Source organism: Centruroides vittatus, unplaced genomic scaffold (assembly GCF_030686945.1).
Source record: "Centruroides vittatus isolate TY-2023 unplaced genomic scaffold, ASM3068694v2 contig_16, whole genome shotgun sequence".
NCBI lineage: Eukaryota > Metazoa > Arthropoda > Arachnida > Scorpiones > Buthidae > Centruroides > Centruroides vittatus.
In genome coordinates, this window is record NW_027120979.1 from 265,407 (window position 1) to 291,438 (window position 26,032).

At 32.7% G+C, this 26,032-nt stretch overlaps 1 protein-coding gene across 1 annotated transcript in view; it reads left to right on the plus strand.

Annotated features, from left to right (window-relative positions):
- LOC136968800 (gastrula zinc finger protein XlCGF8.2DB-like) overlaps window positions 1-19,371 on the plus strand; it is an 80,442-nt gene extending 61,071 nt beyond the window's left edge. Inside the window, exon 4 of the mRNA XM_067262835.1 lies at window positions 19,084-19,371. Coding sequence (XP_067118936.1) covers window positions 19,084-19,371 — 288 coding nt within the window. The remainder of the gene's footprint in view (window positions 1-19,083) is intronic.
- Window positions 19,372-26,032: the final 6,661 nt, after the last annotated feature.

Consider the following 26,032-nt stretch of genomic DNA (forward strand, 5'->3'; position numbering starts at 1 on the left):
CAGATCTTCTGTATTCGGTAATTTACCGATTCTTTTTCTGACGACAGTTTCGAGGGCTCCCTTAGCGATGTTAATGATGTTTGGGTTCCTAGAATAAAAAAGGTAGGATTCGTGGCATACCTGAGCAATGTCTGCTAATTGGCTGGTTGGAGCAACGTTGGTCCCCCCTGTTTGTAGGAAAGGTAGACCACCTCAGCGCTGGCACGCTGGGGGAAACCGAGTCTTACAGCACCCGGGTGTTCCGCCAGCCTAATCTTCAATCTTCCTTTCGTTTCACCAACATAAAAACTAGGGTTGTTACATGTGCATTCTATCCGATAAACGACACCTTCTTCCGTTAATAAATCCTTTATGGTGCTTCTTATAATCATCATATTTGATAACCTGTTGTTTTGGGATGGAGCCAATTTATTTAATTTTTGATCAAAAAACTTACTATATTTTTCATAAATACCTTTTATATACGGAAATGGTACTTACTGCGTTATTTCTTGACGTTGTTTAACTTTAAATCTATTTCTTAAAAATTTGTGGTACCAGTCATTTAATAATCTTTTAAATGAAATATGAATAATAATACTATAAATACGATTAAATTCAACATTATGTCGCATGTCATTTCATTTTGATATCTTATAAAACTTGCTATTAAAATTACTTTTTGTAAATCTAAAAAACAGATGAAAACAAAAACGCAAAAGATTTTTCCTTTAACAAAACGACCCCAACAATGAAAACATCCAACAATGCCTTTCAACAATTGGTTACTTTGGACAAATACGTGACACGTGTTACGTCATAACATTAAATAGTTTGATTTATTTCACTTTAAAGATTAAAATAATTCCATTTTTTAATAAATAGAATTATTAGAATTAAATTTTCAGATGTCAAGTCAATACATCGCTAGTAAAACTTTTTTCGTCAGTAAATATAACATTTCTGCAACCCGTACTATTCCAAAGTTGATATCGATAGGCAAACCATATACGGTCCTTTATATTTCTTTCGGTAAATGTCTCCATATGAACGGCTGTTCTTCCGTGCAGATTCCATTCTCTTAATCTAAGAAATATAAAAGTAATATAAATCTCATTGAACTGTAGATTATGACTAACACATATAGATTTAATACAAAGCCTAATTTTATCACTGTAATCGTCATCTCGTTCCTACTTTATTCATGACCGAATGTTTATAATTATGAGGTTATAACTCATAAAGGATAAAACAACTATAACATAACATAACCCAATATGCCAATCTTACATCGACGTGCTAATCCGAAAAACTATTACACACATTCCATTACTATTCCGTAAACAGCAGACAATTCGGATTTCTCTGAGGCCTATTCTTATATTTACAGATAAAGCACAAAGAATTCAGTAATGATTTCTATCATCTACCAACATATCAAACTAACCCCAAATTTACTTACCGTCTCTTCACTGTTTGGAGAGATGCAGATAAACTGTTGCTGTTGTTGTTTGAAAACATTTGCAGTTTTAAACGAATATCGTTTGTTAGCTGTCGTCTTTATCAAAAGAAGTAATTCGGGGCAACCTGTTCATACTCCCGGTGAAACAGCTTCTCTCTCTGCATGCTGCTTACAAATCTTGCAATCTGCTCTCTCCGATACTTAAAAAATACTTGAAATATCTGAAACCTTCATTCTGTTCAGTCTGTTTTCAATAATTAACGTTCTAACGGATTCAGCAATTTGGTTGTGGCATTATATTTATAAAAGAATTGATATAAGAGTTGAATAACGTAGAAACGTCGATTGGTAAACTCACTTTTTAAACTGTTTTAAACTCACTTTCCAAACTGTCTTATGATACCGAACGTATTTTCTATAAGATGAAGATCAGAACATACGTAAAGTTTATAATATGCACACCATTTACAAAAAAAAACCACCCACAATTTAAGTTTGCATTATCTTGTCGAAATTGAAAAACTTTACTGCAATTTTTTCGTAAATTTTATTAGGTGTACAGTACATCTTGTATTTGTTGGAATCTTACAGCATTAATACAACCTGAGATTAAAGCTAAATTTATTTTAACACCCCATCCAAATTATACACGGATGCAGAGCGGTCAAGATGGCAGCTTATCGCTCTGGGTGACCCAGGATCTAATCCGAACAGGTTGAAAAATTTTCAGGAACCTTTCGGAAGGGGAATTCTATCTAGATGTGTCGGGCCCCATCCCTCAGCACCCAAAATAAGATTAATAAAAAATTTTCTTTACTGCCCACAGGGCAAAAAGAGTTTAAAAAAACCCCATTTAAATGCACCCCACACCATACCACAAACAGCATCTTGCTGCCGCGGAAAGGTAAAAATAATGGAAAGGAATACACGATAAAAAAATAAATACAAAATAAAGTTTTATTAATAATAAATTAAATATAAATAATAAATATTTAAATTAGCTGAAATGACAAGTTTTTCATTACTGATTTAAATATTATAAAGTCCAGAAAAGAGTTGCTTATATGAGAGCCGAATTTAACGAAAAAAATTCGTTATTAAAGAAAGAATTTATTACTATACAGTTCTTGTTGTTCAAAACAAGATACTTGTTCCTTTCGAAGAACTACTGATTAACCTGGCGATTAATCTGTTTCCCACAAACTTAGTTCCTTATTCGGAGTGACACATCAAATGTGTACGTTGACTCAACGGGTGAAACTCGTTGATTGGGCCCAAAATACTAAAACTCTGAGTGAAGTAGTGGGAATAACCTGAGACCCCCGTATAAAAAAAAAGTGGCCGATGACGATCGGAGCTTTTTCGTCATCGGTGATGAATCTTTCTGTGTGTGTGTGTGTGTGCATATCCCACCATTGCCGCTCCTGAACTTTAAATCTGGATTAGCACCTGAACTCAACCTGGATTAACATCTGGACTCGACCTGGATCTACACCTCAACCACCGGAACTTAATCAACCACGTGTCTCTTCATCGAAGACCTACTCAGACTACAGGTATTTGTCGTCGTGCGAAAGTTTTGTAAACTCTCTCTCTCCAGCTGCTATGATTATTCTTAACTTTTTATTAATTTTAGCAATAAATAAGCCTTTAAACAGCCTTTATAAATGAACGGGTATTTGATAAATGAATAACCTTATGGAGTGCAATTCTTCCGGAACTCTCCTTCCGTCTCCATTTCGAATCTAAGCTACTACGTACGCGACCGCTCACGCGAGAACGGAACGGTTTCTGTGTCTGTCCGCAAAGACAGTGGTGTCATCCTGACGTGGTACCAATGAGGTACCGATCTTGCGGTCACACTTATCTTTCCCGGCAACATTTAAACTGCGCCATCTATTATAATATTTTACTATTATTAAAATCTCATTATTCTTAATTATTACAAAATGGTAAAAACTTAATATCGAGGCCATTGATATGTTTTATAAAAAATTTGTAAATGCGAAAAACGAGTAAAACCATCATTAAGTCCGACACTAGTGGAGATACACCCGACTCCCTTTATCTCTCTACTCCCTCGACCTTTAATCACCAAAATTAAAATTAATCGCATCAATACCCTAATAAACAAACCTTCCTGCAAAAGTTCAGAAATTTTCAACAAAAAGCGCAGGAGTTCTTAAGCTTCAAACAAAATCGTGCCTTTCAAACACACATACTAACATCCATACATGCAGAAAAACTCCCAAAATTTTAACATATCTCATGTTTTTTAATTGTCTTATTTTTTTCCTTTGATCGAATGAGGCGTCGAACCCTATGCCTATAATTAAAAGGCCTTTTCGTTCCCACAGTACAAAAGTATTACCAACAAAAATGACTATTTAGTTCGTTAAGTACTCGTTTATTTTAAATTTTTAACTGCAAATTTACCTAATATCTTGATTTTAATATTTCATAATTTTTAATTAGTTTTTATTTCATTAGTAAAAATGATTAACAAAAAACAAATTTATATAATAATTTAGCGCTCAAAATGTCTATATGCGTATAGCATTTGCCGAAATTCGAGTACAAAGATAAATTTCTGCCTTGCTTAAATACTTTATTGCTCATAACGTTTACAAGAATTGGAACAAATTTGTTTTCAAAACGCCCGTTTGAGCCATCTTTTATATAAAGAAAAATTTTAGTACATAAACATTTTGATTTTACAGACTTTTTAAAATTTAAATATATTTAATACCAAATCATTAAACTTCTGCCAATGTAAATAAATGATTTAAAGAAATCACAGTATAAAATAATGTTCGATAATCATACGATATACGATATAAACAAAGATAAATGTATATTTTAGAAAAGTGCAGAGTAGGATTTACATAAATCAATTTTACTTATAATTACTACAGTTATATAAAATATTTATACGAGCGATATCACTTTTGCTCAACCCTGATTTTTTGCTGACGTCAATGAGGCTCACATCCGGTTTTAATGCTTCCATAGTTTTGCTGTGCCCGTCCATTGAGAAATATCTTTCTCCGTAGAGCATAACGGAATTATAATCAAATTCATTTAATATTTTTATTAGATTTGGCGGAAACTTATAAAAATTCTTTCTGTGATCTACAAATGGATTATAATACTTTAAACACAAGATTTAATTTATATATTTTGCAAATAATTGTTGAAATTGAAATTCTCTTACCTGGATCTATATTCTCCCAAAATACTTTTAGGTATTCATCTCTGTCGGGTCGATTCTGTTCGTGGTGGAAGCCGACAAGGTGATTGAATTCATGTTCTATGCTTCCATGATTCCAGCAACCTGTTGCCAATGATAGAACTTGTTCTCCTTTCTTTCGACCGACGTGTGAATAACAGCTAAAAGTATACGAATTAATTATACATTTGTATATTGTTTTCTGATGTTTTTTGCATTACTTACGTAGGGCCTCTGACAATTCTTACGTAATCTTTTTCGTTGGTTCTCGTAACAAATCGAACACAAGTTTTCCGTTCGAAATGCTTTATGGTTTTCTTTAGTAATCGTCGAAATCTTTTGGATTTTACTAAAAGTTTTAAAACCAGATATTAACAGATAAAGATTTCAAAGATTTTAAAACAATTGGAAACGAATTTTTACACAGTTGTTTTTCAACTACGTATGGTATGGATCCGCCGGGCCACAATTTATAATTATCTGGAACTGCATTTCTTGTCTAAATTTATTCAAGTTGGAGTAACTGAATATTTTACATTTACATTACAACTGCTTAATTTACAATCGTCTATCGATTTGTATTATTACTTACATCATCGAAATCTCCAATGATATCGCCACCAAAAAGATTGGGATTTTGTAAGAGTTGATCTGCATCTTCTGAATCTACTTATAATTTTGCAAATTAATTAGTCTAAAAACTAAATACTAACAATGATTACGGGATGTACAACTTTACCTTCAGAATGCTTGTGATGAAAATTTTCAAAATTTTGATCAATTAAACGGTTAGAAAAAGCCAGAAAAAAGATTGCTAAACAAATCATTTTTAAAACTTACAGCTCTAAATGGACATAATGCACTGGTTTATAAACAAAATACTGTGTACTCCAATAAACTTTACTTTACATAAATAAAACAAATGTTTACATTAAATAAATGCAGAATAATCTTTTAGATGTTTTTTCCCAGCTGTTATGTGAAACGTAAGAGTATAGCGTATGGTCAAAAAATACCCTTTAAGATGTTTATATTTTTGAACTCACGAGGCCTTGAAACGTCGAAAAGTAAAATCAAGACTGCTTAAGCCTATCTGATAGCACGCTTTACAAGTTGCGAATAAAATATTTTTAAAATAAATTTATTATAAAATTTGATTTAATAAAATATACTAATCGGGAAGCCAAAGCCTAACGTTGGAAATTTCTAGCTGACCGACTTAATGCATAAGTTATAAGCCTAATTTTCAGTTCGAATCGAATGGATCGACCGAACATAAGATAACGAAAATCAAGTAATTGCGCATGCGCGTGGAAATCGGACAGACTGTCAAAAGTCTTAACATAATCACTTTACCACTACCGTGTATTATGCTAAAAAGAATGTTCTCCGTATGTGTGGATGAGAGTGTGTTTGTGTGGAGGACACAAACGTGTTCATCCACTTCAAAAAATAACTGCCGTGTATTGACACTATTTTTTTTAATGGATAAAAGCCAAACGTTTGGTGAGATAAAAAGAGATAATGTGTCTTATCTGGCATGGGGTCTGTCTTCACTTTTACGAATACAGATTAGGGATAAGATAGCACTAAAAGATATAGAGGAAGTCGTCTTTGGTTTGAAATTCAGGACACGAAATAATCGCGACTTCGAATTATCCGATATTTACATCTTTCTGTAGGATATGCCAAATGCCACGTAACTGATTGAGCATACTGAATACGACTTCATACACAGAACTTTATTTTCCTTAATTAATAATTAATAATATTAATTTAAATGAAATGCAGGTAAATAGCACGTGCCCAGTGAGAATCTCACAGATTGCTAGACAGGCTTTATAAAAAGTATATGTTACCAAATTTCTTTTTAAAGTAGTCCAAATAGTAGTACGTCGTCCAAATGTAGAAACCTATAGTCATACGAATATCTCAATCTGTTACTGGCAGCCCCATCTTGCAATCCCGAAAACCATCCGGATTTTATGAGATAAGAGAAAAGGGAGCAGCTCATGGGTAAGAATACACCAAATACGTATTACTGTAAAAGCAATGCTATATTGACCAGATTAAAGTTGTTCTTCACGAAACAGCTTCATCTCTCGAAAATTGTTGAAACTAAAATCTTAAATACAATAGTAGAGATAACAGTAACTTATCACACCTACTGGTAACATTAAATGACACTTCTATCATCAAATAGCAACTTTATTGCTGGTATGAATATCGGTACACCCTCTTCAGATGAAGAAATTAGAAATATTTCAACGGCAAGTGAAATTTGTGTTATTTGAATGCCGGTGTAGTTAGTCGCTGAGCCATCTTGTTTGTAGACAGAACACAAACAAGATGGCGAACGAAAGTACGCCATTGTCGCTCCGTAAGTAAAATTCTGCCTTATATTGTATATATAAATTTCTCATAACATTTGATATATATATCAAATGTTATGAGAAATTTCGTCTTTTTATTGGCAAATTATCCTCCACCTACTCGTTCTTCGCAATATAATCCCGGAAATTTTCTTTTTCAATCCATACTATAAACCAGGGGTGGGCAAGCAAGAGTTCAGTGAGAGCCGTAATGTAGGTTTTGCAAAGTGCATGGAAGCCGCAGTTCTGTACTGTCGTGGCATATTTTATCATAAGGCGCGCGATTTTATTATATAATATAAAACAAATATTGAAATTTTTAATAAACATATTTTCACAAAATTACAAAAATAAAATTGTAAAACTAATAATAAAAAGCAGAAATTAACACTTTTAGCAAGAGCCGCATGTATCTCAAAAAGAGCATCATGTGGCTCTCGGAGCCGCGTTCGCCTACCTCTGCTATAAACCATCACCTTCAATTTAATAAATTGAAGATCTAACTTAATGACTATCGAAGCCAAAAGAACAGTCTACGGAGCAATGAAAAGAAAAATTTGTTTCTATCGACGAAAATTCCACAGGCTCAAACGTTTCGCCCTACACTCGAAAAAAGAAGAAAATTGGAAAAGATGTTTCACAAACAGAAATGTTCGATAACAACAATTGAAACGGAAAGACGAGAGCTCACTCTTTTGCCTTCAGTTCAGTGCGGTAGAAAATTCTCTACAAACACCAATCACATTACACCACATCCAGGTATTAAATAATCTTAAACCGAATGAAATTTCGCTCATTAAAATTATTGCCGAACTTCAAAGAGATCGTTCCTCCCGTTTGAAGGATAGAAATGAATGAATGGAATAATTAATAAATTATAAAATCGGAGAACGGATTGAAATCTGGATTTCCCTGGTAACTTAGTTCACATTTTACCGCCGATTTCGTGATTATTGGAGTAAAAAATAATTATTTATAATAGTTTCGACAGAATTCATTTTTTAAAACATTACTTGAATAAAAGATTATTTTTAGAATTTTAGACTCACAAATTTTGAAAATTAAAAAAATTGAAAATTTTTGAATTTTAAATATTAGATGGCGCCACTTTTTTCAAATTTACAGTTAGGTTGCATCGAGGGGTGCGTTCTTTTATTCCTCCGCGTAACTCCGCGCGAGCGACATCCGTTTAAAAATTCCGGCGGAACGCGTTCCTAAATTCCGGTGGGAGTGCGCGCCGTCGAACGGCAAAAACGGCCGTTTGTAGCAGTAGTTTATGGTGGAAAGCAAAATGGCGTCCTCCATGGCTCAGATAGTTTCGTTTCGGGGTCTATTATGTGGTTTTATGAATGAAAATTTAGAGGTTGTGAAAGCGCGAGTTAGTGCACGCGGTGATGTGTCTTTTCGAATTTTTTCGAATGGTAGCCGGCATTCTAATTTTTTTCGTGGCTATTTTGAATGCTTTTTCAAGAAATAATCCATTTTATGGTTAAATTTTACAATTGGGACTCTTCTTTTGTCTTTAAAAGCTCATATTTTAGAATTATAGATTACTCCGTCACCATACTATCGATAGTGCGGGCGCCGCCATCTTTCTTTCTTTCACCGTCGTTCCTAAATGCCTACAAACGGCAGCGCACACCCGTAGTAGCAGCGACGCGGAACGACCTTTATTAAAGAACGCACCCGAAGTCCGTTTCGCAAAGGCTATAATCACCATATTAAAAGTTGTAAGACAAACAGGTAATCTATGAGAGAAAAAAAACATCGGGAAAAAAATGTAACTAAACTTAAATTTAAAGAACATTACGCAATAATTATGCAAACCAGCACAATGAATTTGAATAATGGCGTGATTGTAGCGGAATGCTGGGATAGCTTAGTTGGATATAAAGATTGTACGCGAAGTACTTACTGTACGGATGATGATGTCTCTGGTGTTGGATAACTTGCATCTATGTTTATTTGTGAAAGAAAAAAGCCCTACTGAAGAGGCCGTTGAAGGCGAAATGCATTTGGAGTAATATAAATAATAATAATTTTTTTCTCTCTCATAGATTACCTGTTTGTCTTACAACCTTTTTATCTTCTAATTTTATTCAGATTTGTTTTTTTAAAAAAGCAGATTAGATTACTGTAGAATTTTTTAGCCTCCGAACGTCGGAAAAGAATGGAGATAAACTTTCAGTGTACAGATATATACAGTGCAAATAATTAAATGGATCATCATAATAATAATGAATAATGACTTTTAAGGAATCGTGAAGAACAACAATTGATTTTAGTGCATTTCTTCGAAAAATATGTAATACTTGTGTGTTAGATTTTATTGAACATGAAAGAAATTTTGTAAAGTTGTATTTCGTTGTCTAATTTTCATGTTGTACGTAAAACAAATGATTTTATGTACTTAAAACAAGATGGTTTCTGGAATTAATTTAAACTTCATTGATTAAAAAGTAATATGGTTATTTTTACTTGTTTAAGTACGTGTCATTTGTTTAGGACGATAACATTCACTTAATAAACGAATTCTCCGTAAATAATATGTTAGAATAAGTGTATTAAGAAACATGACAATAATGTTTGCACGAAGATGAATTATTGTTACTGTCTGGCGGTTTCGAAAGTGATTACAATAAGTGAATTTTACTGTAAACGTCGTTTTTTAAATCGTAAATAGTAAATAAAGGTTAAAGTTTTTAACAGTGGCCAAGATTTTGAATTGGCAATACAAAGATGATACTAATTTGTCATATTCTCAATTATGTTTCAAGCATAATTATTTTGTCAAGTATTCCTATTTTGCATTAGAAACTTTTGGAATAACATGAATTAAAACTATTTTTTAAAGACAAAATATAGAATTATTCCGAAATTTACTTTCGTTGTTTTATATTGTGTATGCAGCTGATATAGGATAATACTGCGGTCGAACTTTTAATTGGACGCATGGTCCGAGTAACCGACCATAGACGAAATGGCCACACGAGCTCGCAGAGAATAATGGTTTTCGCGAGGTCGGTTAAGTGGAATGGCCCTTATTTAGGCGTTACTGACGTGGAGAAAACTCGGAAAACTACGGGGTCAGTACGACCGAAGTCCCACTGTTCAGGTAGGGTCTAGTCCACTCACGTACGAGGACGAAGACCGCTCGACAACTGGTGTGCCTTAACAATGCTCGATTTACATTGATTCTTTTATACTGCACAAAGCTATTCCAGCATGAATCTAACGACAATCCAGTATTTAAATTTAAATTATTTACATATTTTAGTATCCTAAAGTGTTTTTTAATTCGACGTTTAATTATATAATGAATTTTTGTGCCATTAACTACAGTTTTTATAATTTTATTGTCTACTGGGACTTATTGTACTGTAGAACTGGTTCTGCAAAGTGAGAAAACACATCAGAATAAACAGTCTTTGCCGGTGAAAAATAAAGACGTATTTTTCATTTGCAAAGACGTTGTTTTTCTTATAATAATTTATTAATAATTTAATAATCAGTCAATAATTTATTCTGATTTGTTTTCTTAATCTGCAGATCCAGTTTTTCAGTATAATATGTCCTAGTAGACAATTAAATTATAAAAATTATATAATTTTTTTTAATATAATATTTTATAAAATTAATGAAAATACCAATAAGATATTCTATAAGAACGATAACGAAAACTTTGCATTTGAAGAATAGATATATCACACAGACAAACAACTTCTAAACGTTGTATACACATTAAAGTGAAATAAATACGACTTGAAAACATCGCGAGGCATAATTTATTACATGTCACTTCTGTTTGAGGCAAATTTTTCATTACATCAAAGTGATTTTGCCTTACGAACAGTTTGAATTAACTGAATAACAAAAACTGATGGAAAAGAGTATACTAGATAACAGTTTTAATAAAATTATGAAGTGCATAATTGCGGATAATAATAAATAAATGTTTCGATCTTAAACGCCATTAACTCATTGCAGACATATTTTTTAAAGTTCGTCACGCCCGAATCAAGACGTCATCCCTGGCCGACATCGTTCCATCTCTGGATCCCGTCATGTCGCCGACTGCATTGACATAAACTTGGCAACAGGCAAAATAGTGGCAGGCCAAGTAGTGTTTTCAGGCCCGAATCGTGCGTTAACTGACAAATTAATCGACGACAGAGCAACCACTGCCGTCAATTTTGCCGTAGTCGACTTAATGACGATTTTACTTGTTATTATCATTTACAATTTTTTATAAAACCTACCCTTACCTTCAAAATTATTTTTTTTTGCCATTTTATAAAAGTTAAAAATAGAAAATGCTTTTTAAAAAAAAATATTATAATAGGTAGTGCCATCAAATGTTGCTGGAAAAGTTAAAAAACTCGTTGCTGGAGTTTTTTAAATATCGATATTTTTTATTTTTGGGTTGAAGGCACTATACATTACATCGTGTCTGATAACTTCATCATCCATAAAGTACTAGATTAGAGTTTCAACCCATTGCCAATCTTACTGTGTACTTGCTAGAAAGGTAATTGACGACACTGCGTTGTCTATTCACATCATTGATCCACACAATATAATAATAACGAACTTTTGTATATTATCTCAAGATAGGATAAAGAATAAGATAAAGGCATGGTAATTTGTTTAAGAGACAATGATGCTGTAACATTTTAGTAATTTTACTAGATTCCATTTTCCATGCATCCTCTCTTTTGTATGTTTTTGTATCTGAATTGCTGTGATTGATGTAGCAACAGTAAATGTAAATAATTCACTCTCTTGCTGGCTAACAGGATCATCAGGCTCCAGAACTTGCGAAGTTACTTCTGATATATTAGAATAAAGCATGAATATGTTTGGAAATGGTATAGTTAATATGATAATTAGAACAGCTACAACTCTAACTATGGATACATATCTTACACTTTACACACCTGAGATGGCAGTTTTCTGTTTTCTGCTGGACAGTTGTCATCTGTTTCTTTGAAAACGCTGTATTTTACACTTCCCTCTTTTGATGGAACATGCCACATTGCACAGTTGACATAAACTATACTATCTTTATCCATATTTTTACTTTTAATATGATTATTTTCAATCTGTTTTAAGCGATAAGATGATTTACTTTTAATTGTCTTATGCAGTCTGTCAAATAGTTTATCCCTGGTGAATCTCATTACTGCATAAATTATCCTATTTATCATTTTTCATTTCTTTCTTTGGAGATAAATATGCTTAAGAGTTTTATGAAAAGATTTTATATACATATTACAATTTATTCCGAAACCTTTCATGTAGCAACATTCCTACTCATAAACTTTGTTTGCATAATGGCAAAAAATAATTTCCAAAATCTTGTGTGATATCAGTAGTTAATAGTCATTAAGCATACTGTCTAAAAGGGACTGAAATTCCTCCTCATTTTTTTCTTCTAATAGCATCCTGATACATTTATAAACTTTATCTTAGTTTTGTGTGTACCTTTTACTTTCTGGAGTTGTTTTCTCCGGTTCCTGTCTACATGCCATATACAAAGTAAATGATTTCGTGCTTCTGGCATTACATGAATCTATGCATTATAAAATACAGGATCATCATCTGACAAATACTTTCGACTCAATAGAACCAATTTTCTCACAGATCACCTTGAAAAAGTGGTGAGAATTGCTGTGTCTACTCTGTTAGACAATAGATAGATAACATTCACTCTCCTCCACGTGCATCCACAACGAGTAGTGTAGTTAACAAGAAATCGTAGTTAGTAGTTTTATGTGTGGAATCTTTATTACTATATTACTACCAAACTGCTGCAATGATGATGCTGAAAAGGTGTCATTAAACACGATCATAAAATCATCTTTTTCAAGTAAACTACTACTGCAATCCTTTCCCTATGGCTTGTAAAGTATTACAAGGTATTTTTCTTTTATTTTTGACATGTTATTTATTCAAATCTCTACACTTATAGCAATTTCAAAAAATGATAAATGTGAAACTGTTTTCCGATATTTTTTTTAAGTCCTGATAATTAAGCAGATTCCTGCACATTATCTCTGACACCATCTGGCATGTTATGAAAAATGACTCTCATAGCCAATTTACTTTCTATATGAGTCTTTTCATTCTTATTGAGATGAATATGTGCAAGATCAAACTCAGGAGTGTGTGGAGTAGTGTACATATAAATTCTTTAGAATCATGACTGTGATAAATTTTTATTGTAGAAGGACAGCAAGTTGTCATTTTGAACGATCGCTGACTTTTAATTTGTCGTCTTCTCTCATTTTTTATGAAGTTTGGTGTTCCGATCGATGCCATATTTAGTAAGTCTTATTCCCTTGTGAAGTTCTAAAGCCAGTATTTTCTCTATATATGTATTTAAATTCTTTTGTTTTTGCAAACTTCTAACTCTGGAATTCTGAAATTGTATTAAAATGAATTGATATTGTTTATAAAATAACAATTAATATCAAAAATAATTTTATAAAGTGTACTAAGGAATTCTGATAAAGAATACCTTTCTAGTTTTTGAATTTCGCTTCTTTTTTGTATATTTTAATCTAATGGGATGTAGTTAGTCACGAAAATCATTATAACTTACGAATGTTTTGTCACATAAACCACAATTAATATTACGGGGTTTATAAATATTTATTTTATGAGTATACAATTTTTTTTCTTTTGGTAAAATTTTTATCGCATAAATCACAAACGTCTAACAAGGGTTCCGCCAACGGCCGGATGGCCGAGCGGTAAAGGTGGCAGCCTACCACTCTGGGGGACCCGGGATCGAATCCGAACGGGTCGAATAATCCCCAGGAATTTTTCGGGGGTGGTCCGTTAGGATACGTCGGACCCCGTCCCTCACCACCCGGTCGCCCCATTGTGGGCCTGGCCGAACCCATAATGGGCCTACTAAAAGAGGCCCTCTTAGTGCCCACAGGGCGGAAAGAGTTTAAAAAAAAAGGGTTCCGCCATTTATTATTTAAAGTAAAAACGAAGTGTGATCGCATCCACTTGCAGATGTCGCATTGTCGCAGGCAGTCACTCACGCTGTAACGCTTCGTATATACTAGGTTATAATTACTTTGGATTCAAAGAGCCCGAAACGATTAGATTGCTGTAACGGATAAATTTCCCTACTAGGATCATTTAAATTTGAATGCCATCTGCTATTCTGTATTTTATTAATTACAAGTTAATGTGCACGATTGATTTCGTTCCATCACACGTAATTCAAAATTTACGTAAACGACGACAACTTTCGAAAATTAATACCTTTTTTCGGTTCTTATCGATTCGAACGTCGCCCAGCGTTAACGTTTCAGACGTTTTACAGTTTACGATAGGTAAACACTACCATAGAACACACTTGTAGCAGTAAGCTTTTCATTTGCATTTACTGCTGATAAACGAGCGATAATAATGGATCTCTGTCACTAAACCAAGTTACAATATCTTTTGTTTCTGGAAGAATAAACGTGTTATCTGCGATGAATAGAAATTGACTCTCACTAAGTCATACAAGTACTTAACCTGAGACGAAAAGAAATCATTTTCATCCCTTTTTTTGTTTTTCAGTTTCCTTTACAGCAAATATCATTTAAAATTGTTATTATTGTCGTGATTATTCATATAATAATTTAACCCAGCTTTAAAACGGAACTTCTGTAAGCGATAATTACACGAAAATGGCTTCTCTCCGGTGTGAAGACGAAGATGTCCTATCAGAGGATGTTTTTGTGTAAAACTCCGTTCGCAATGATCTCAGATAAAGGGTTTCTGTCCGGTACGAATCTTGACGTGTGTACTTAAATTGCTGGAGTGGTTGAACTAACGATTACAGAATTGGTAAGACAGGAGCCATTCACCAGTGTCAATCATTGGATAATATCTTAATCCTTTCTTCGAAACAAATTTTTTTTTTGCCAACTGCCACATCGATATTTCCCATTTCTTGTTTCTTTACCAGAGAAATCACACCACATATACGAACTGCTTTCTCAGGCTTACAATTATTACCGACCAGCACAAGTTATATAATTTATACATAGAAATATATTTTTCTGGGAACAATTTATACGAAGGATGTTTTGCAAAAATTTTTTGATAATAATTTTAAAGTATTTTCATTTAATTTCGTCTTTTCCTTCATTTGCACGAAATGTGTTGTCTTCTGTATCATTTCTCGCCATTGTTCCTATCAAATCTTTTCTAAACATAAGCCGATCGAACGCATTCTTCAGACACGTCTTGCGTTTTACAGGAAATAATTCGTCAGTTATTACACGATTGTTTCTATTCGTCGACTGTGGATCTGCCAATAAAAAGTTCTCTATGTCATAAGATACGAGAATGACGTCAAACATTGGTTTCTAAACAATTAATTAATCCAATAACTTTAGAAAATCTTCGAAATTTTACGGCTCGAGCTTCATCCTCGAAATCTGAAAGAAAGAAACGAATTCGATTTAATTTTCATATAAAAGAATACGTATTTATAGGTTTGAAATAAATCGATAAATTGACATTAAGTACAACCTTCTAAGTAGTTTATCGGCGACGTTTGGAAACAAGTAGATCGAGTGTTGATGTGTTTTAAGAAGAAGCTAATTCTCGTTCAGTTACACGTTTCACCGCTTTCATTTCATAATTAAAACTTATAAGAAGAAACGTTTCTTGAAAAATGTGTATTTAAAAATACCTTCAGAAAAGAAGTAGAAACCATCTTACATTTTCTTTAGACGAAATGTGGAATTTTGCTTACGTCGCCCCTTTGAAGGCACTTCAGGAATCTCGACAACACGAGCCTTAGAACAGTTATGATTGATGTGGCAGTCGGCTTAAACTATTACGTCACGTATTCTGGTTTGCAGATTAAATTCAAACCATTTAACATTTCAGGTAGCGTGGTATAGAACCTGAAAGTGACCTCGCGCCGTTAAGATTATGGCGTTTAATTATTTATCCCACGTGACTGTACGTGAAGTACTTAATGTTACATAGTTTTAAGGGATGCGGTATCGCCTCACGCGTACAGTTTCATCGGCTCCGAAAATTATTCCCAAGGAGTCTGAGCATTGAAAGACGAAGCGTGTCGAAAAGAGTGTTAAAAAGCAGAAAAATACCTTCGAAGTAAATTGAATTTACGAAATAGTAGTCCATACTCTGTTCTTTCTCGAAGAAGACGAAGAAAAGAAATTATAAATATGTTAACGACAAGTGAAATTTGTATTTGTCTTATTTGAATTCCGGTGTAGACAGTGGCTGCGCAGGACGCCATGTTTTGTGGAACAATTCATAAACTATGGCAACCGAAAGTACGCCATAGTAGCTCCGTAAGTAAAATTCTACCTTATATTCTATTTATAAAATGTTATGAGAAATTTCTTCTGCTTGACAAGTTATCCTCCTTCTACTTGTTTTTCCCAATATAATCCTGGAGTGTTATAAATAAATTCTTTCGGACCTAAAAGCCACAAACGATCGATCGAATGGCGAATATGAAAGACGAAATGACTGAGGATAAATTACATTTGAATTTGTTCTCCATTTTTATAATTTATTAATTTCGAATTATTCCATTCATTTTTTTTTCATTCCTAAATCGAGCGGATCTCTCTGATTAAAAATTATCAATATTAAAACCCGTTGGTCCTCCTTCGGATGTTTCGCAGTCCACACTTTGCCAAGTTTACTTTCAGTTAAGGATACCCTCGTAAACATTTCTTTTATTCCAGTTTAATTTGGTTTTGACTTTCCAGCATTTCGCTTCGGCCTTGACAGTCGCATTCTCGAATAATTTGACGTCGTCGTACAAATTTTGGGTATATTTTTGTGCAGGGCGAGATAATTTCGACGTTGATTTCTGCCGTCTTCATTTTTCGCAACTTCCGATCTCGGAGTTCTATAATTTTCTATAATTCTTTTATAATGTCAATGCATTGGAAAAAGAAATTATAAACTTTTTCTCCCAATATTCGACGACGATACTGCGAACTGCAATATTAAAATCTTGCGTACCGGAACGAGTCCGATCGGGATAATATTTCTATTTTCGACGGTTTAATTGAAGGATTATCTGTACCAGACGAGACAAATCCAAAGTGTTATGTTTGCGCATGCAGTTCACCCTGTTCAATAATAATAGAATTATTACAAACACCGATCATATTACATCACATCCGGATATAAAATAATCTTGAACCGAATGAAATTTCCCTCGATTATTGCCGAATTTCAAAGAGATCGTTCCTCCCGTTTGAGAGATGAAATAATTAATGAATGGAATAATTAACAAATTATAAAAATGGAGTACGGATTCAAATGTGGATTTCCCTTGTAACTTAGCTCACGTTTTACCACCGATTTCGTGATTATTAGAGTTCAAAATAATTATTTACAATAGTTTCGACAGAATTCATGTTTTAAAGACCTTATTTGAATAAAAGATTATTTTTAGAATTTTAGACTCAAAAATTTTGAAAATCAAATAGATAGGAAATTTTTGAATTTTAAATATTAGATGGCGCCACTCTTTTTTCAAATTGACAGTTAGGTCGCATCGAGATCCAGTAAGTACTGCTTTAGAATAGAGAAATGCTAAAGTTTGTTTTTATTGCAGATACTGAATGACTGAAAATTGTTTTCTGATGAGCTTAGTCTTTCAGGAAGAAATCAAAGGAAACGTGCCATTTGGGTGTTTTCTTGGTGTTCGTTTTGGCGCCATCGTCTTGGGATCGGTTGGTACTTCGACACTACGGGAAATAAGAGGAAATGACGATAAATAGGCGTAGTGCGCGACTCTTGGCTTGTGCATGGAATGTCCCTAGTGTTTGTGGACTGTGGTAACAAGTATTGTAGTATTTTCCGTGTCTTCTTTACTGAACATTATTCGATTAGTAAGTAGATTTTTGGTTTGTTTCGAAGGAATATTTAAAAACAATTTTCAATTAACGGTTGAGATTTTATAACTTTTAGTTCTGCATTGAAAGCTGTATAATGTGAAAACCGAAGGAAAGTTCCTTCTTTGTAAAATACATTTGTACCTGATTTTCTCCTTCTAAAAAATCGCACATAAAACTACTTTGAATTTACTTAAAACGTATAAATATACCGTTCTTGGATAGAAAAAATTAATTTACATTCGTTTCATTTTTAGGTTTTACACCCTGCTGTAATTTTATGGCGAAAAATAGCCAAGGAAGAATTTCTAGAATTACCAGTTTAATTTCGAAATATTTAAATTTGACTTAGAAGAAATGTTTTGACGTCATTTAATTCGAGCCTTTCTTACTTTCAGAATTATTTCCCATCATTCAAGAGCATTGCTGTGTTCTAAATGAAGAATTCTTTTCGGGAAAACACAAGAGTTGAAGGATACTTCTGCTGTTAACGAAACATTTAAGTTGAAGCCAGTGTTAAGAAATTATACAAGAATATATCAAGAAAGAAAACGTCTTTCGTGCAAGTGAAGAAAAAAAGAAAAATCGACGAAGATCTTTTAAAATTATATATATATATATATATATTTGTTATCTTATTTGGAAAATACAATCTGTTTATATCGTTTTCGGGAAAAAAATGTATAAATTATTTTAATTCGTGATATTGTTAATGCCTGTTGATAATACGTGTAAATAGTTATTGTTTCTGGTGTGGTGGTATTCTTCGTGTAGGTTTAACGTTTAAATATTATTTTAAAAAACCAGAAAAAGAAAAGTTTTGTTTTTATCTGCATGCAAAACTTTAATAATACTTTTAAAATAGTGTTTTCAAATTTATATATTTGGTTTGACAATAATTTGAAGAGTTTTAATCTATTTAGAAATTGGTTTCAATATTTTAATTTTTCGTATTTTACAGGTTTAAACAATCAGAAGTCAAGAAATGGGAAGTATCAATGTCACAGTTGCAATAAAGAATTCGCTTCGAAGTATTATTTAAAATATCATCAGAGGATTCACACTGGAGAAGGACTCTTGTTTTGCCAATACTGTAGTCGTCAGTTTAACTTTTCCAGCAATCTAAATCAACACGTCGTCATTCATACCGGAGAAAAACCCTTTGCCTGTGATCATTGCAAACAACGTTTTACACAAAAAGGAAATCTGATTGCTCATCTCCGAACTCACACAGGGGAGAAGCCATTCACTTGTTACTATTGCAAGCAAAGTTTCACACGAAAACATACTCTGATAGATCATGTCCGTCGTCACACCGGAGAAAAGCCATTTTCGTGTAATTATTGCTCACAAAAATTCGTTTCTAAATCGGTTTTGAATAGTCATGTTTTTAGACGTCATAAGAATAAGAATCTTAAATAATGATGACTTTTATAAAGTAAATTGCGAGAAAACAAAATTGGATGGAAATCGAACTCATTGCATTTATTTGAACAATGATTTTAATACTCGTATTTATATTTTCCTGAACACAAAAACAAGAAATGAAAGTTGTATATTTCTTGGTTTGTAATGTTTAGATTTTTTATAAACTTTTTGATTTTGTGGGTGAAACAAAAAATGTTTTGTCGAATTATTTCTAAATAAATGGAACTGTAGTTAACATAGAAAAGGTATTTGTGTGTTTTCCATTATCTGTCGATCACGAATAGTGTTACACCTCGTAGTTCGAATTGTAATTTTGACAAAAATTTGCTTGAAGTTGTATCTGCGCGCTCAATGAAAAAATCCGCTGGCAGCGTAAAGACATCCTGTCCACCCGAGCATTTTCTGATTGTTTTAAGTTTTTATTGCATGGTTCGTTTTATTTTTAGTGTGCATCTAAAATTATTCCTTTACAGCCCCCTATGTTCTATATCTCTCAGAAAGTTTTGTTCGCGAAATTTCAAACTAAGCCGCGTTCGAAGTTTAGAAGCATCTTCCCCACGCACGATACGAAATTTTTTTATTGTCATGGCGTTATATTTTCAGGAAACTCGTGAAACGTGATATGCCCGTTATGCTTTTTTTTTCCGCAGACATTTCGTCTCGGTTTCATTCAAACTGAAGATTATTTTATACGTTTTAAATTTAAAATAATCTATTAAATGATGCAATTTCAAATTAGTAATAATGTGACGAATTTTACGACTTAACTAAATCAAGCATCTACGTTCTGTAGCGACTGCTATTAATCTGGCAGCCATGTTTACGATGCCGAAGTGGACGGTTTGAGACCGGTAGATGCAATTTTCATTTTATTATACGATATTTACTTTACATGTTGTTTTAGAATTTTCGTTCATTATTAGGGCATTTAATTGTCTTATTCTCTCTGAAATTTACGTGAATTTGCTGTTTTAAGTTTATCGAAATGGGTATCTGGAAATGAATTAAATTCGAAAAACTAGGCCCACTGCATCTGTGTTAGGGTGAAAATCCAATAACAAATAACCGAAATCTTTTTCTGTCGCTTTTTTATACGCATTCAATAAAAAAATTACATTTACCAGCAAAAGCTTGCCACCCCAAACAACTTACTTGACTTTCGTCGCGATTATTTTTAAACAAAATCAAATAATGCCTATTTAAAGTTTTATCTCTCATAATTCTATTTTTCGGAAACTGATTTTGCATTATCAGGATCACGCTTACATTATAATGGTGAGACTCTGTCGTAAACAGGAATGCAGTTTTTGAACTGAGTTCATGCATCAAATCATTAATTATTACTAAATCTCATCCTTGCACAGATTCAGGTAGGCCATATATGAATGTAATGTCTTTTTTGTCGCGATAAAACGGTAAATACACAGAATAACACCATAAATTTTTTTAAAATGATTTGTCATAAATTTTACAACGAATAATTTTTCTTACTAGTGTAGTCTTTCCACATTGTGACAGTGGATTGATTATACAGTTACTCGGATGCTTGAAATACATATCAATCGATTTTATGAACTTTAGTAAATTTATAATGCTTTGATCCACCATTTATCTCTCTAAATATTAATATATTCTTTTTATTCTTTTCAACGTAAACTTCGTTCATGACGTCCGAACATTCCTCGAACAAATAATATAATTTATTATTAACTATTTAATTCTTCCATTGTCATCAACAATTACAAAACCAAATTTTCCATTAACTTTAAAATAACGCAAAACAATAGGAAAATTATCAGGAATATCGAAAGAAAAATTATTTACCGCAGCAATACAGCTATCGAGTGACTTGTACAAACGAGGAGAGACATTGTAATTTCTGTCGCTGTCGTAGGTAATAATAAAACTATGCTTCCATCACCGATCCTAGCATTAAAACAAATTCTAACATATCTTAAAATTTAATTTATATCAAAAAGCAACCAATTGCAGTTCTTATATAATTAATTCAAGTTTTGTGAAAGGTGAGTATTAATACATTATTTGTGATCTGAAAAAGCATTTACTAGACAATTTTGTGATTAGTATGTGTGAAACCACTGCTACTTCAATCCCCCTAATAACGAAACATCCGTGAAAAATTTCAGAAATTTTCGACAAAAAGCACAGGAGTTATTAAGCTTCAAAATGTGTGAACAAAATCGTGTCCCACACACACAGAAATATCCATACATACAGGAAAAAAACCCGGAATTTTTTTGCATTGTTCCACGTTTCAAGGTGTCCCAAATCCAAAAATGTAAAACTCTTCGAAATCATTTTTTGACCGATCGCCATATTTTTTCTGTTTTATATCACAGCCAGGAAAGTGACACTCGTAATAATTGATGTTAAATTACTAGACACAGTAACTATACTTAAAGTCAATTCTATACATCATATACACTGTACTGTGATATTCAGTTCATGATGATATTTCCATTTTGGTATATTCTTGACTTTTTCTTTAAGTCTAATACACCATGAAATCGAAACCATCATGTTTTACATTAAAGTATCTCTTATCCACCCTTTCACATCGGTCATATACATTTATTTTTTCTTTTAACTATTATGGAGTTAATACAATTAATATTACAATGTTAATTATAAATGAAGGTCTAAAATAAAACTCGAAACGTTGCTGATAGTTCAAATTACGTGAAAATTTCATTTTATATCACTTAAAGCTTTTCTGAGATTTAAAAGACCAGAAAATACGGAATACAGAGAACTTGCCATCTGAAAAATTTTAAAAATTAAACATATCAATATACGATTTGAATAAATAACATTACATTATTTAAATGAATTTACTTTAATCGGAAATTTCTTGGTAACGTTGAAGTAATCATTAGCAGATAACATAAAGATACTTTACCAAATCTCTTCATAAAATTCAGCATCTGCACGGTAATTTTCATTACAATCAATATTAATCTAAATTTCACAAAAATTATTATTTATTTATAAGAATAAGAAATATAAAAATGCTATACTTTTAATTTCTGTTCTAAACTCAGATTGTAATCAGCAAATCTTCTTATATCTTGAAACGATGTCTGCATCTAAAAAGGAAAAATCAAAGAAATATATTTGATCAAATCTGTAAATAAAATTTTGGTTTTCAGTAAAATGTCTTACGTTTGACGTAAAAACAGACATCAGGAATCCATATACAATACATAAGGAAGTTATTAGAGCACAAGTCATAAAAATAAAGACTTTCAATGCGAATTCCATTTTGGAGAAAATAGCAAAAGAATAAAGTAGACACGTTGCTGTTAATAGAGCAGCATACAAAATCGTTAACACGTAATTGAACGGTCCGTTCAGTTGATTGGTGTAACTCCAAATTTCATGGTGTTGTGCCATAATTTCTTCCAATTCCAGTTCCAAGTTGGAATTGTTCTTGTTCAAGAGGTACAAATCTTCCGATACTTTCTGGAATGCTTTCATTAAAGTAACAAGAAGTAGAAATAAAAAGAAAACCAAGTACTGTAAACCTCCACTAATCATAGTCATATATATTCCTATTTCAACGCTACAGAAAACTGCTTCGAATTTGAATAATTCTCTTTTCTTTAAATCGTGATAAAGGTAAAAAACATTTAAGAACTGAAGCCATAGCGTGATAACTACTATCAAAATCACTAAGGAAAATCGTGCATATTTAATAATAGAAAACAATTGATTTCGGAGAAAGTAATTCGATTTCCTTACTTTTATTTTTGTATTTAATTTCACTCTTCTGACGATGCTGAATATTACGGCAAACACTAAGGCAAGAATGCAGACGCCCACTTTGACAAAGATGTCGTTGTGGAAAACCAAATACCAGGATATACAAGGAGTTTTATTTGACAGAAAGGGAATTACCATGCAAAAAGTAAGAAAGAAATGCATCCAGTACATACATTCGATCAAAGATAAGTAAAATCCGTTCAGAAGTTTGTGCAAATAATTGTGGTTTCGTATGACACATGAACAGGGATTGAACAAATTCCATCCGTAAATCGTGCACATTGAGGTGTACGATGAGAGAAAACATTGCAGACATATTTCGTGTTCGAAACTTACAATTGTAGCCTTAATACTTGATGAAGTTTGCATTATATTCTTTTCAGATAAATATAATAATACAATTGATTTAAAAACGTTTATCTTTATATTTCAAAACAGTTACCGTAGAAAAAATTGTACGATGTAGAAAATTTGCTGACTTTATTCTTCAGTTTCCACGATGAATTTCTTGCTATTCTTTCTTTTAGTTTGTTACACATCATACGTGTATATTGTGTAACACATTAAATGGGGCTTACATGCTCACGAATAAAATTTTATAATTTCGATTTATTAAACTGAAAAATGTCTGAAATTTTAAAAGCACTATTAAGCTGAATAAGATAGTCACAATTAATGAACGATCAAAATGACTAAATGCCATTAAAGATAAGAAAGCAAACAATCCATTAGAATGGATTGTTTGCTTTCTAAATTGATGTTCGACCCATCTCTACAACATTTTCCCTTTCCTAATATAAGTAAGGAATTAGTTTAAACTCTTGTTCAAACTCACTCGGGCACTTCTCCCACCCTTGAAATTAGGTGCAGGTATTAATGAATTAGCCTAGCAACAAAGGAAATTCATTTCAGTTTGTTCGAAATTGTCCGAAAACAAAAGAAATGCAAAGTGCTGTCGTTAGAAGATCGTGTTAAAATTATAAGAGAAAGTGAAAATAGATTATCAGAACGGCAATTAGCAGCGAAGTTTAACTGTGGAAAAACGAACCTACAGTATTTTTCTTACGAATATAAAATATTGTACACGATACAATTATTCGGCTGATCTCATCGTTTGATAAAATTTATTTTATTTATTTATTTTTTAAAGCTCATATACAGTACATGTGCGATATATAGTTTCTGTATCAACCTACGTCATTTCCACGATATTTTTAGAAAAACAATATGCAAATTATTTTCGCAAGCAAAATATTCAAAAAACAATAAACGCATTAACGCAAAAATCAGTTTTACAGGCAAACTTCCTTTTTTGATACTGCCATTGTAAATCGCGGAATGTAATGAAATCGTATTATGAGAGAAAATAACAGAATCGTTTTATTAATAACTAGGTGACACGGCCACGCGTTGTTGTGGCTCAAAATGTATCTATTACAAATGTATAACACTCCCCGTGGAGGAATTTCAAAAAATCTCTTCTTAGTGTACATTCTCTTGACGTACCCTATTAAAACGCAATGAAAAACGCATCTAAAATAGTATAATAAAAGCCGAGTACTTCACGGTAAGCCTTAATCCCGTCCGTCTCTCCCCAGTAGGGGGAATTTCAACATGTATATTATATAAAAACACGTGCGTATTCGAATGAAACGTTGTGTCAAAATTTCAAAGGAATTGGTAGGAACAAACAAACGTTATATTTTATTTATATAGATAGATAGAAAATGATCTGCTTTAGTGCATTCTCACAGAAAAGCAAACTTAGATCGTCGGAACTTAGCGTTATCTGTTGGACATAAAAGCCTTAATCCATATATAAATATATTTTTAAAAGGGAAAATGGTGGTCTTCACATATGCCACAAACCTTCGTAGGAGTGCATTAAACAACTTCCCGAAGTTTCATGGCAATTAGATAAATGGTGTGGTAATGAATGAAGTACAAACACACAGACAGACTGACAACAGACATACATTCGTTTATATATATACTAGGTGACCCGGCCACACGTTGTTGTGGATCAAAATGTATCTATTATAAATGTATAACATTTTCCCCGTGGGGGGAATTTCAAAAAATCCCTTCTTAGTGTACATTCTCTTGACGTACCCTATTAAAACGCAATCAAAAACGCAAAAAACCGCATGTAAAATAAAATAAATAGAAGCCGAGTTCTTCACAGTAAGCCTTAATTCTGTCCCTCTCCCCCGCAAGAAAATATCGAAAAATTCCTTTTTAGTGTATATTCTGTTGATGTAACCTATTAAAACGCAATCAAAAACGCAAAAAACCGCATGTAAAATAAAATAAATAGAAGCCGAGTTCTTCACAGTAAGCCTTAATTCTGTCCCTCTCCCCCGCAAGAAAATATCGAAAAATTCCTTTTTAGTGTATATTCTGTTGATGTAACCTATTAAAACGCAATCAAAAACGCAAAAAACCGCATGTAAAATAAAATAAATAGAAGCCGAGTTCTTCACAGTAAGCCTTAATTCTGTCCCTCTCCCCCGCAAGAAAATATCGAAAAATTCCTTTTTAGTGTATATTCTGTTGATGTAACCTATTAAAACGCAATCAAAAACGCAAAAAACCGCATGTAAAATAAAATAAATAGAAGCCGAGTTCTTCACAGTAAGCCTTAATTCTGTCCCTCTCCCCCGCAAGAAAATATCGAAAAATTCCTTTTTAGTGTATATTCTGTTGATGTAACCTATTAAAACGCAATCAAAAACGCAAAAAACCGCATGTAAAATAAAATAAATAGAAGCCGAGTTCTTCACAGTAAGCCTTAATTCTGTCCCTCTCCCCCGCAAGAAAATATCGAAAAATTCCTTTTTAGTGTATATTCTGTTGATGTAACCTATTAAAA